Source organism: Elgaria multicarinata, chromosome 5 (assembly GCF_023053635.1).
Source record: "Elgaria multicarinata webbii isolate HBS135686 ecotype San Diego chromosome 5, rElgMul1.1.pri, whole genome shotgun sequence".
In the NCBI taxonomy this organism is placed as follows: domain Eukaryota; kingdom Metazoa; phylum Chordata; class Lepidosauria; order Squamata; family Anguidae; genus Elgaria; species Elgaria multicarinata.
In genome coordinates, this window is record NC_086175.1 from 138,100,685 (window position 1) to 138,114,113 (window position 13,429).

Below are 13,429 nucleotides of genomic sequence, written 5' to 3' on the forward strand. Positions count from 1 at the left end.
GCTGGCACGCAGGAGGGCCTCCTCGGTCCCACCCACACACCATCTCCAGTTAGAGAGCTGCTCCCAAAGAGAACAGTACTGCTCCTCCGGCAGCTTCCTCACTCAGCTCCCGCACTTTTCCATGAAGATTGCGCAGGAAAGCTTTCTCGTGATCTCTCCCCACCACCACCATGGGGCAGTTGCCGGCTGGATGGCCCCTCCCAAAACAAGCCACAGCTGGAGAACATCGAATCATAGAGTTGGAAGGGGCCTACAAGGCTATCGAGTCCAACCCCCTGCTCAATGCAGGAATCAATGTACATGGGGTTCCCAATTAGTCACCCTTCCAGAAACTGACCAGGCCTAGACCCGCTTAGCTTCATCAAGGGGCTGTCCCTGACCACTCATCATCACAGAACCTCATGGCAAAAACATGGCACTTGCCTTGTGGGACTCCATTCAGCACCCTTGCCTGGGAGGAAGCCCCAGTGACTTACTTCTGGGTATATTATTATTATATTTATTTGTATCCCGCCTTTTGCCCAATGCTGGGGCCTCAAGGCGGTCTTACAATGTTTAAAACATACATTTTAAAACCTAGGAAAAGAAATGTAAAAAAAAAAAGTTTAAAATACACAAGAAAATTATAAGACGTTAACATAGATGGAGGGCCAGATTATTCTCCAAAGGCCTGCCAGAACAAAAAAGTTTTAGCCTGCTTCCGAAAGCCCATCAAGGAGAGAGCCAGGCTAGCTTCCCTGGGAAGAGAGTTCCAGAACACCGGAGCAGCCACCGAGAAGGCCCTCTCCCATGTTCGCACCAAGCGTGCCTGTGAAGATGGTGGGACTGAAAGAAGGGCTTCTCCAGAAGATCTTAAAGCACGGGCAGGCTCATAAGGGAGAAGACGGTCTTTCAGGTAACCTGGACCTGAGCCGTATAGGGCGTTATACATCATAACCAGCACTTTGAATTGTGCCCGGAAACAGACTGGAAGCCAGTGGAGCTGTTTTAACAGGGGAGTCGTCTGCTTAAATGCAAAGGATTCCATGGGAAGGGCAAAGGCCTGGTCATGAAGTTTTGGCTTGGGCTACTGAGACCAGCCAAAGTGTGTGAGATGGGTCAATTCTGCCCCTGAAGAGCAAAGAGCCAGTTAGTTTGGGGGAGATGCTGTTTGCTAGAGCAGGGAGTGCGGGCCAGGAGCCTCCCATGGGGCTGGCACGGCCTAAAGGGTGCCGGCATCCTGAGGGTGGGGCTGTCACCCCCACCCCACCACCCATCCCAAAGGGACGCTTCCTCCCGCCCTTCCCTCACCACTGTCTGAAACAAGAAGAGCCTTTCGCTTGGATGAATGTATTTATATTTTATCTACTTTAGCAAAAACAAAATTAAAACAAAATATGGTTCAGCTATGCAAAACAGGGTGGAGCAGCCTTCCTCAACCTGGGGCGCTCCAGATGTGTTGCTGGGGCATTCTGGGAGTTGTAGTCCAACACATCTGGAGCGCCCCAGGTTGAGGAAGGCTGGGGTGGAGGGTTACACACCAGGAAGAGCGCTTGGCCACGAAGTTCCTCGGCTGCTGTTGTGCTGCTGGTTTTTTCCTTAAAAAGAAGCTCCCACCGGCGCTCCTCCCAAAAGCCCCGAACACAAGGACAGCGGAGGGGGAAACCATTTCGGGAAAGAAGGCGAGAAGTGACAGGCCGTCGCCTACGTTGCAACTCATCCCCCTCCCCCTCCCCCCAGCCAGGAAGTCAGGATTCGGAGCCTTCTCGGGTAGGTGGTCAATCGTGTCAGCTGCCCACCCAGGCTGTGGCCCGCTGCCCCAGGCTTCCCGTCGGGGGTCATCGTGGTGCGAGACTCACGCTTCTCAGGAGGCAAGCTAATCAAGCACCACATTCGAGGGCACCCCCTCCATCGCCCCTGCATGTTCCGGCTGGCCCAAACATGCATCCCGCACCAGGGGGAGGAGAAGGACATGTGGATCAGATCAGCCTCCTCGGCCACAGCCGGCTCTTCACTGGTTACAATCTCTGCGGCAAGGAGCCGGAAGTTCCGTGTCTTATCTGTACAAGGTTCCACTGCAGTGACAAAAGCCCATGGTGGAAAGAAAAGAAATAAAAGTGAAGGGGGGCGGAGGGCGGGAGGGAACGAAAGTAAATGAGTGAGAATTGGCATCACGGGATCCCAAACTGTACAACCAGTTCTTCTTTTGCATCCACTCGGATCTGGGAGAGGGCACTGTAGGCATATGCAGCTATCCGGGAGACCTGGGGGGGGGGGAGGGGAGAGAGAGAAGAGGGGGTGAAGTGGGGGACACCGCAATAATAATAATAATAATAATAATAATAATAATAATAATAATAATAATAATAATGTCCGCCACCTCCACGGGCCAAGTGGCTCCAGAACCACCTTGAGCACTGGACGAATGGGGGGACGACACCGCAAGGCAAGAAGCCAGGGGGAGGGGCTTCAAGAACGCCCACCCCCACGTAGAATCATGGAAGAGCAGAGTTGGAAGGGGCCTACGAGGCCATCCAGTCCAACCCCCTGCTCAATGCAGGAATCCACCCTAAAGCATCCCTGACAGAGGGTTGTCTAGCTGTCTCTTGAAGGCCTCTAGGGTGGGAGAGCCCACAACCTCCCTAGGTAACTGGTTCCATTGTCGTACTGCTCTAACAGTCAGGAAGTTTTTCCTGATGTCCAGCTGGAATCTGGCTTCCTTTAACTTGAGCCCGTTATTCCGTGCCCTGCACTCTGGGAGGATTGAGAAGAGATCCTGGCCCTCCTCTGTGGGACAACCTTTCAAGTATTTGAAGAGTGCTCTCATGTCTCCCCTCCATCTTCTCTTCTCCAGGCTAAACATGCCCAGTTCTTTCAGTCTCTCTTCATATGGCTTTGTTTCCAGACCCCTGATCACCCTGGTTGCCCTCCTCTGGACACGCTCCAGCTTGTCCACGTCCTTCTTGAAGTGTGGAGCCCAGAACTGGACGCAATACTCTAGATGAGGCCTAACCAGGGCTGAATAGAGGGGAACCAGTATCTTGCGTGATTTGGAAGCTATACTCATAGAATCATAGAATAGGAGAATTGGAAGGGGCCTACAAGGCCATCGAGTCCAACCCCCTGCTCAATGCAGGAATCTTCTATGAATGCAGCCCAAAATAGCATTTGCTTTTTTTGCAGCCACATCACACTGTTGGCTTATGCCACCTTATTTCCGGAAATATGCGCCCCTCCTTTAAAAGCAGTACAACTTGACTGACAGAAGACAAGAAATGCCACAGAAGCCCCCCACCATCTCTTCGGCCAACATCAACTACGCTGTGTCTTCAGTAAGGACGGCTGTTCCTCAAAACGTGGCTTAGGGGCCAAACGGCGTCCGCCGCCGCCTCCCAGCACAGGCTGTGCCCCCTCCGCCTCCGCTCCTGGCTTTTTCCAGGGGCTGAATCCACCCACCCCCTCGAACTGTGCACAGACAGACAGAACCAAGAAGAGAGGAAGTGACAGAGGTCAGAGCTGACCACCGACCACTGCGGGCAGCTAGCACATGGGACAGACACCACTCCGGGGTCTGAACGAACACCCCCCCGCCCAATGCTGGAGCAGTCCATCCAGTCCGGAATCCCACAATCAGGCCTCCTGGCACTGAGAGGCAGCAACAGGGCTTGAGCCTCACCTCTGAACTCATCGCTGAGATGAGTCTGGCAGACTCCCTTTAAAGGGGATCTGAACTCGTGACTGGCACGGAAGGGGGGATGCAGCACGCCCACGGCGCACGGGCGCGTTGGCTGCTGATTCCATTGGCTCCCACTGAGCAACAGACACACCGTGAGCAGAGGCAACCCTGCCGGGCTGCTTCTGAACAGTGCTGGGGAGGAGCCCCGCCGCCCCTCGACCTCGGCCTGCCCGCACACCAACCTGCTGCAGGTCTGCGAAGGGCACAGGGTCACTGGCAAGCACTTGATGCGGCTGGTTGGTCAGCGACGGAAGGGGCGGCAACTTCTTCCAGTGCATCAGATTGCTGCTCAACATGGCCAGCCTGGTACTGGAGGGGAGGCAAGAGGGTGAGGGGCAGGCCCCAGCAGCAGCAGCAGCAGCAGCAGCAAGGGAAGGGCTCTTCCCCACCTAGGGAAACGCGCCGCCCACACGCAACTCCCCTGGGCCTGCAATGCAGCCCGGCCTACCTGTACTGCCTGGCTCGGTCCATGTATTCGTGTTGCTCCATCTGTTGCTGATCTGCGGCTGAAACGTCGATGATGTTGCTGCAAGGATAATAATAATGAGGAGGAGGAGGAGGAGGAGGAGGAGGAGGAGAAGTTGAAGTTACCCACCTCTGTCTGGATCGAGGCAGGGTACAACACAAATGCAAACATCATATAACTAATTAAAACATTTAAAACTCATACATTATTAAAAGCAGCACATTATTAAAAGGCAAATTTAAAATTCAAGCGGGTAGGCCTGCCGGAAGAGAGCAGTCTTTATGGCTTTCTTAAATTCCGGAAGGCTGGGGGTCTCATCCCCTGCCCCCACGTTGTTGTTCTGAACCACAGTCTGACAGTGGTCAGAGGGATGGTACCCCAAAGCCACATGAACTCAGCATGAGGAAGGCCCTCAGTACGTGGGCAGCGTTGAGGGTTGGCCCAAACAGAACCAGGAGCCGTGGGGCCAAGTTACCCAACTGCACAGGCACTCCGAGGAGTTCACAGGGGCAGGGCAGAAGGACAGCAAAGTGTCTTGCAACGGGGCAGGAGGCTGCTGCTGCAAGAATGCTCCGCGCCAGGCCCACGTTGGCGGCGGCTGAAGTCCTGCCGGTGGGCCGTGCCAGCATCCAAGCAGGCACAGGCACTACAGCCCATCTGTTCAAGGACTGAACTTCCGTGGACACAGGATTCCAAGTGTGCGAACATCCGAGGGCAGAATACACACAGCTTTGGGAGAAACGGCCATCCTGAAAGAGCCACTGACGGCAGCTGTCTAGGGCACTGCAGAGTCAACTCCTTCCTTGGAGGCGTTCGTAGGAACCCACAAGCAGTCCTTCCAGGGGAGATGCAGGGCCCGTCTACTCCAGCCCCCACCCACCCCGTTCCCTACCGTGGCCAACCAGATGCCCCTTGGGAAGCTCAATGCAGCACACCCCATGCCACAGTCCTTTCCCACGGTTTGCCCTCCAGCAACCGACCTGTAGAGGTAGACTGCCACTAAGCTCAGAGGCTCCCTCTAACTCTCATGGGCCCACAAAAGAAAGCTTGACAGGCACAGCGTGCCCTGTGGTTGGGGCACCACGTCCCACGTGCCCCTTTTCTCTTCGTGCAAGGCAAAAAACAACAACACTCACATGGCTGTCTTGGCGAGGATGGAGGACAGCAGCTCCTGCTCATCCGTCCGGGCTGAAGGCAGGATGTAGCAGTTGGGCTCTGTGCCATTTAAGGACTTGTTGGGTGGGCTGGAGGCCGGCGGCAGCAGGGGCTTCGACTCCTCCCCCTGGAGGCAGGAGAGCAAGAAGGAGGGAAGGAAAGAAAGAAAGGAAGAAAGAAAAATCAGGTTGGGGGGTTTGCAGGAGACGCACCAGAGCAGTGGGGCACCAGGCTCAAGCAGGTGCCTCAAATGCCGGGCCCAGACCCCCGGAGAGCAAAGGAGCGGGGCGCCTGCAGCGCTCTCTCACGGCCAGTTCCACACACACTTGCAGAGGAGCGAAGGAGGGCAGTGAAGGCTGGCCAGCACCATCCCGATCCGTAGACTGGGGAGGGGGGTCACGCAGGGCCCATCGCGATGCATGACAGAGTGGTGCAATTATTATTATCATCATTATTATAAATAAATATTATTTATTTATTATTCTATTTATTTATAAGGCTTTACAAATTAAAACATACAGTTAAAAACGAATAAGAGATATACAAAAATTAAAAAGTTGATTAAACACGGTACAATATTTAAATATATAAAGCCTTCAAAATATGAATAATTAAACAAAAATCCAATATATAAACAGCGCATCGACAGAGGTCCAGACTCCAGCGTACTCTCTAAAGGCCTGCCGAAACAGAGAAGTTTCCACCTGCACCAGGGAGGGAGCCAGTTTAGCTTCCTTGGGAAGGGTGTTCCAGAGCCATGGAGCAGCCACCGAGAAGGCCCCGTCCCGTGTTCCCACCAGGCATGCCAGTGATGGTGGTGGGACCGAGAGAAGGGCTTCCCCGGAAGATCTCTGGGGACAGGCAGGCTCGTATGGGGAAACACGGTCTTTCAGTTAACCGAGACCCCATCTCAGGCGGAGAACACTTCCCCCACGAGACAGGGCTCAACGCACATGGTCTCCTTCGTCATTCCCCCGGGGGGGGGGGGGGGGGGAGACTCATGCGCAGAGCCTGCCCTCGGCCAACATGCACTTTCCCATCTGCACCATCATGGCCAGGCATATGCTAGCCCAGTGTTTCACAAGCGGCCTGGCAGCCGTAGGCGACAAGGCCATCGCTGCCCATGCACGAGCAGCTTGGAAGCGGAGGGGCAGGTGTCTCAGCCCCGAGGCCCTCAGAGCCCTGCTGGATTGGCCCACCGAGGCCTGCACTCTGCTCCCCGGAAGCCCCCAAGTAGGTCGTGACTGCTGCCATCCGCCCAGCAGTTGCTCCCTACTCGGGAGGCTGCAATTTAGAGCCATCGGGACCCCGTCATGGGCGGCCTTCTCCTTCACGGGTCTGTGCTGGCTGTGGAGCAAAGGGAAGGGCAAACGTCAGCGGCGGGTCTCTCCTACACTAGCCCACTCGGTCGAAGGCAGGAATCTTCTCCCTGGCCTGCCAAGGGGCTGCTGGCCTGTTGCTCCAGACTCTTCCCTCCCTCCTCTGTGAGCAAAATGGAGACACCATCTAATAATGTCTTCAGGACTCACTTAGGATCATAGAATCATAGAATAGCGGAGTTGGAAGGGGCCCACAAGGCCATCGAGTCCAACCCCCTGCTCAGTGCAGGAATCCACCCTAAAGCATCCCTGACAGACGGTTTTCCATCTGTCAGGGATGGACAGATACAGACTTATAAGGCTGTATTAGATCCCCACCCCAGGTTTTCAATTATTTGCAGGAAAGGCACAGAAGTAGCCTTCAGGGGGTGTAGAAGTTTGACATGGGAAAATGGGTGCTACAGTGGGCAGTTTTTTCCACATACTTTGAACATTGCACACGCATGCACACACAGAGACCACGCCCTTGCTAGTTAATCTACCTTCCATGGTGTCTCCCTCCCTCCCACCCACCCACCCCAAATCCAGGCACTCCCATCTGCTTGGCCTGCTGCTGCACGCAAGGACTGGCAGGCACCCCAGCAAATGAATGCTGAAGGTGCCCGCAGGAGCCCCGCCCCCTCCCTGGCAGGGATGGACTGCCAGAGAGGGGGCGGGGCTCCACCGGGCTAGCAGGAGTCACAGGAGTGAGCCAAGTTCTCACTTCAGGTACACACACACACACACACACACACACATGGCTCATTTGCCCCCAGCAGGCATCACACACACCCCGCCTTGGCATAAATGGAGAAGCCAGTCCACTTCCCAGCGGCAGGCTGTCTGTTCCCAAGTTGACACCCGATCAGAGCGCCATCAAAACTCCTGGTGTCAACACGGTGCCCCAGGGAGGAGGGCTGCGGCCAGCACACCCTGAGAGGCCCCGGGGCAGCACTATGAGACTTAGTCGTCCAATCTGTCAGGGATGCTGTAGGGTGGATTCCTGCATTGAGCAGGGGGTTGGACTCGATGGCCTTGTAGGCGCCTTCCAACTCTGCGATTCCATGATTCTATGCCAAGGCCGAAAAAGGAATCACTTGAGTGCAACCACCAGCCTGGGCAGCACCATCCCAGAATATGCCTCGCAATGCACAAGCACTGCTTAAGAACATCAGAAGAGCCCTGAGGCTGGATCAGACCAAGGGTCCATCTAGTCCAGCATTCTGTTCACAGTGGCCAAACAAGCAGGACATGGTGCAACAGCACCCTCCCACCCATGTTCCCCAGCAACTGGTGCACACAGGCTTACTGCCTCGAATACTGGAGGTAGCACACAGCCATCAGGGCTAGTAGCCACTGATAGCTTTCGCCTCCAGGAATTTATCCAACCCCTTTTTAAAGCCATCCAAGGCCGCCTTGTTTTATTAAATTTATATCCCACTTTTCCACTAAAAACAGCGCTCAGGACTTCCATTGCTCAAACACAGCCAGAAGCAGTCCAAACATGACTAGTGATGTAAAATTTCCTGAAATGTTGAGGCCATGGGGGAGAGGGGAGTTTTTTTCCTTAAAAAAAAAAAAAAAAAAAAAAGCACAGAAATTTTGGGGAAATTGAGAAATAAGCAATACTTATTTTTTTAGCATGCTTTGCAGAACTAAGGACACTTTGCTGCTTTAAAGCAGCTTTCCCTGACCTGGTACCCTCCAAATATTTTGGACTTCAGCTCCCATCAGTGTCAGGCAGCATGGCCAATGGTCAGGAATACTGGGCACTGTAGTCCAAAACATCTAGAGGGCACCAGGTTGGGGAGGGCTGCTTTAGGAACATAAAAGCAGCCTCTCTGTGCCTAAAGTTATTTTATGTATGACTTAGTTCGCTCATCAAATTATCATTATATTTTAAAACTTTTAAAGGTAAACTGTTAGTAAATTTGTAATTGTTGTCTGAATAGATTCAAACTACATTAAATGAATACTACTTCATCAGAAACACAGGACTCTATTGCACAAAACCCAAATTGCCAATGTATATTTACTGTCAGGAATGCACAATGGTGACGCTACTCACATGTTGGGGTACTCAGCATAAATGTCTATCGGAAAAATATACTGCAGATCTATAATTTTAATAAGGAAATGAAAGAAATAACTTTGCTGGGAATCTTACAGAGAAGACTAAAAATACATTTCCCCCACGGCTTCATTATTTCCTGACGTTTTACATCTCTAGTCTTTCTACAAAAGTGTTATTACATAGTTTTTAGAAATCATTTCCAGCAGAGTAAAAGCTGGGTAACAATACATAAATACTTGCTCTTAAATTCTAAAAGAAAACATTTCATAATCCAGAGCTGTTCAGTTTTTATGGGGGGAAACATAAATGGTACACAGGGGAGGGGAAGGGTTGCCCCAAATTTTTCCAGCCCTTCACATCTCTAAGCACAACGTCCGAGGGGGGGAGGGTTTCCCTGCTGCATTCAAACAAGGCCTAATATTTGGGTCCCTGTTTACAGTTCTTTAGTGCTCCATGAGCCAGGAGAGAAAAGGTCTCCTCACTTCTAGCCGCCCAAGTCTGAACCAGAGCGCTTTCAGTCCTTTCATGCAAGGATTCCCACACTGAAAAATCCAGTAAGCTGTAAGCTACAACCAGAAGTTTATTGTATCATTGCTGTGTTATTTTATCCTTATGCGCTACCTTGGAGCCCACCTTGGTGAGTAAAGGGCGGCCTAGAAATTTGTCAGAACAGTTTGTGTGACGTTTTACTCTCCCTCTTGCCCAAGGTCAAGAAGTTGAACCATAGAATACATTTGCCATAAACTGACAAAAGCCAGACAAAGCAATGCTTTTCATGGATCAATTCTTTTCCATCAGAACTCAAAGCCTGCATACTTTCTACACCAAACCCCTGGAAAAGGTACCTAAAGAGCGGTTTGGTTATCTGTGATTTCACCAAAAGAATTTCACCTTACATCAAGTCCGACAGACGGTCCAAGTAAAGAAGTTGCCATAGGGCACACCGGCAGAGGGTCCTCTGTCACTTGGGGGCTGGGCGGCCCTTCTCCCTTTTAGGCAGCCCATATGGCACGCGCAAGAGCGTGGAGAGCTCTATACGGCAAGGGCCTGGCGGTGCCAAGTGTGGCAGAGGACAAGCCAGGCGGTTCCAGGAGGGGTGTGTGTGTGTGTGTGACATAATCGGGGACTCCCATCGCCACAGTAAGTTCAGCAGGCACAGGTAAACTGACGGAAGAAGTCTCCTGACTTGCTGGAAAGCCGCCAACTTCAATATTTATTTGAAAGGCTGCTTCCAACGCTCAGATGGTCCCACGACATGCAAGCCACTCGCCTTAAGCGGACAACTTTCCACAGGTTCTGAGGCCAGTTTCCCAGGTGCTATTTGAGACGGCAGAGATGGTTGCCACCAGGAATAGCAGCAGCAGCAGCAGGGATGCAAAGGGAGGAGGCTGACAGCCCGGCACAGCTGATCCAGCGGGGCTGGCCAAGTGAGTGCGTGTGCTGCCATGCTGTAGCTCAGGCGCGGCCAAGGGATTGTCAGCACTCCTCCTCCGCCCCCACCCAAAGAAAACACACGGTCAAAGCAGAGGGGGCTTTGAAGAGAGAAACTCTGTACAGAACCCCTTCCAAAAGCAAGGAGGGCTCTCTTTCACACGTCACGTCCCTCGAGTGGCTAGTTGTTTCATGGTTATATTTCCATTTACTGAATTTAGGTTAGCACAGTCTATGTATGACGGGCAATTTATACATTTTCAAAATTAGGAGAGAGAGAGAGAGAGAGAGAGAGAGAGCCCCACCCCACAAGCCAGCCACTCACCTGGTCACCTGCAGCAAGTGGGATTGCCTCCAGGTGACCAAGCAAAGGAGGGTTTGTAGAGGTGCTTCTTTCTTTCAGGCTGCCGGCGTGTTTGCACTGGACTGACAGGCAGGCAAAAACATGTTGACCGGTTCTCAAGGTTGCTCAATGTCCAGCGCTGCCTCCTCACAGCGCAAAATGTTTTTCCAGACCCCTCTATGATCCCTTCCTTGCCTGACCTGCACATCTGAACTGGTGATAATGGATCAGTCATTTCACTACAGAACGTTCATCCGGCATGAATTCAGGAAGTTGTGCTTTAGAAAAAAGGGAACACCAAACATAGCAGCAACAGCTCGTGACAGCAGGCCACCGGCTGCACGGAAAGCCTTCCGTTGTTGCCCCAGACGTGCGGCAACAAGAACATACTGCAACAAGAAGTCAGGGAGGTGAAGTGCTCCTCCTGACTGGACTGATTTACCCACAAAGGAGAGGCGGGGCTGGAAGGCAGCAGAACCCGCTCTCCTTGGGGCACAGCCAACTAAATGCTGGGCCTGGGGAAGATCTGTCACATGATAGAGTCATAGAATAGCAGAGTTGGAAGGGGCCTACAAGGCCATCGAGTCCAACCCCCTGCTCGATGCAAGAATCCACCCTAAAGCATCCCTGACAGAGGGTTGTCCAGCTGCCTCTTGAAGGCCTCTGGTGTGGGAGAAGATTGAGGGGAGACATGACATGTCAAATATGGTCCACAGGAGGTCCTCACCTGATCTCAGGAATTTCCCAGAAGGCCACGCTCCTTTTCATGTCTTCATAGAATGATAGAATAGCAGAGTTGGAAGGGGCCTACAAGGCCATCGAGTCCAACCCTCTGCTCAATGCAGGAATCCGCCCTAAAGCATCCCTGACAGAGGGTTGTCCAGCTGCCTCTTGAAGGCCTCTAGTGTGGGAGAGCCCACAACCTCCCTAGGTCACTGGTTCCATTGTCGTACTGCTCTAACAGTCAGGAAGTTTTTCCTGATGTCCAGCTGGAATCGGGCTTCCTTTATTATTATTGTTATTATTTATTTATAACATTTATATACCGCCCCATAAGTCAAACCCAACCCAAAGGCACTGCCGGCTACCACAACAAGGGGCCTGGATCCGCCGTCTAGAGCAGGGCGCTTTGTCAAGCTCTTACACAGGTAGCAGCAGGTCCTTGAAGCATTTTGCACCACTGATCTGTGCTGCATCCGACCGAGAGGTGGTTGGACTTGGGAGCCGCTGCTGCGGGCTCTCTATTTATTTTATTTATTGGTTAAAACATTTACATCCCGCCCTGTACCGCAAGGATCTCAAGATAAAGCCATAGGCATAAAACAGGCAGATAAAGCCATAGGCATAAAACAGGACAGTAAACAAACACTTCTTCCCAAGGAACAGCCCTGCACGCTGCTGCTGTCGTAAGTGACAGGCCAGAGAAGAGGGCAGAGCCAGGGGCAGCGGAGAGATGTGGGCACAGACATCTTGCACCGTGCCCGGCCTTGTTGGTCCCTGGCCGCTGGCTGCCTGGCCGCTGTGTGAACGGAGCGCTGGACGAGGTGGACCCTTGGCCTGATGCAGCCTCCAGGGCTCCGCTGATGTGTTTCTGAGGGCGCCTGCGAAAGGCCCGCGGGGGCGTCTCCGGCAGGCCTCTCCGCGCGCCCCCTTCCCAAGCAGGCAGCCCTTCTCTCTCTCTCCGCTGCAGCCCGCCCTGCCCAGCCGCTCTCGACCTCCCCGGCCACGCGCTTGCCCGTGCAAAGAGAGGACCCTGCCCCACCAGCCAGCTCTCACGTGCCAGCCTTCCCTCTGACCCGGGGATGCTGGGAGTTGTAGTAGAACGTGCCCGGAGGGAGCCAGGTGATGGGGGGGGGGCTGGCTGGCTGGCTGGCGCATCCCTGCACACCTGGGCAGGTCGGGGCCCGCAGCCCCCACCCCACCCCCTCTCCCTGGGCGGCCACGGCAGGCGCCTCTCCCTGGGCGGCCACGGCAAGAGCTTCTCCCTGAGCGGCCACGGCAAGAGCTTCTCCCTGGGCGGCCACGGCAGGCGCCTCTCCCTGAGCGGCCACGGCAGGAACCTCTTCCTGGGCAGCCACGGCAGGCGCCTCTCCCTGGGCGGCCACGGCAGGCGCCTCTCCCTGGGCGGCCACGGCAAGAGCTTCTCCCTGGGCGGCCACGGCAGGCGCCTCTCCCTGAGCGGCCACGGCAGGCGCCTCTCCCTGAGCGGCCACGGCAGGCGCCTCTCCCTGGGCGGCCACGGCAAGAGCTTCTCCCTGAGCGGCCACGGCAAGAGCCTCTCCCTGGGCGGCCACGGCAGGCGCCTCTCCCTGAGCGGCCACGGCAAGAGCCTCTCCCTGGGCGGCCACGGCAGGCGCCTCTCCCTGGGCGGCCACGGCAGGCGCCTCTCCCTGAGCGGCCACGGCAGGGGCCTCTCCCTGGGCGGCCAGAGGGACGCCGTGCAGGACCCCGGACGGGAGGCCCGCGCCCCCCACCCACGAGGCAGCGCCGCTTCGCCTCCCCCGCCCCCCGGGCCCCCGCCGCTCTCTCCACCTGGTCCGAGGCTTCGTTCTCGCTGCTGTAGCAGCAGCCCATGGCGGCTCCGGCGGGGCCTGTGCTGGAGCGCGGCGGCAGTGGCGCCCCCCGATCGACCCCCTCCGGCCGCTCCGCTTGTTCCTTCTGCTTCTTTCTTCCTCCCTCCTCCTCCTCCTCCTCCTCCTCCTTCTTCCGGGCACGTGACGCCCCTGCTACAACATCCGGGGACCTCCGGGCAGGACGCGCTCACGTGACTCGAGGCCTCGGGACCAAAACCTGAGGGGGAAGAGCTTGAGGAAAGGGGTTCGCCCGCCCCACTGCCAGGGCGGCTCCCGTCCGTCACGTGCCCCGAGGCGCGCGCGCGCGTGCGCAA

The 13,429-nt window shown here is 54.8% G+C and overlaps 1 protein-coding gene across 1 annotated transcript; it reads right to left on the reverse strand.

The window, feature by feature from the left end:
• Window positions 1-1,319: 1,319 nt before the first annotated feature.
• On the reverse strand, window positions 1,320-13,210 carry LAMTOR1 (late endosomal/lysosomal adaptor, MAPK and MTOR activator 1). Its single transcript, XM_063127355.1, has 5 exons — window positions 13,075-13,210; window positions 5,318-5,463; window positions 4,164-4,241; window positions 3,898-4,024; window positions 1,320-2,243 (listed from the first exon to the last, which is right to left on the reverse strand). The coding sequence occupies exons 1-5, from the start codon at window positions 13,114-13,116 to the stop codon at window positions 2,151-2,153; spliced, it is 486 nt and encodes a 161-aa protein (XP_062983425.1). The 5' UTR covers window positions 13,117-13,210; the 3' UTR covers window positions 1,320-2,150.
• Window positions 13,211-13,429: the final 219 nt, after the last annotated feature.

Bases quoted from the DNA above. Each gene is read 5' to 3' on its own strand.
- LAMTOR1 (XM_063127355.1), bottom strand. From the start codon at position 13,116: ATGGGCTGCTGCTACAGCAGCGAGAACGAAGCCTCGGACCAG. The intron at 5,464-13,074 runs GTGGAGAGAGCG...TCCTGCCTCCAG, and splicing joins AGAACGAAGCCTCGGACCAG to GGGGAGGAGTCGAAGCCCCT. The intron at 4,242-5,317 runs GTGAGTGTTGTT...TTATCCTTGCAG, and splicing joins ATCCTCGCCAAGACAGCCAT to CAACATCATCGACGTTTCAG.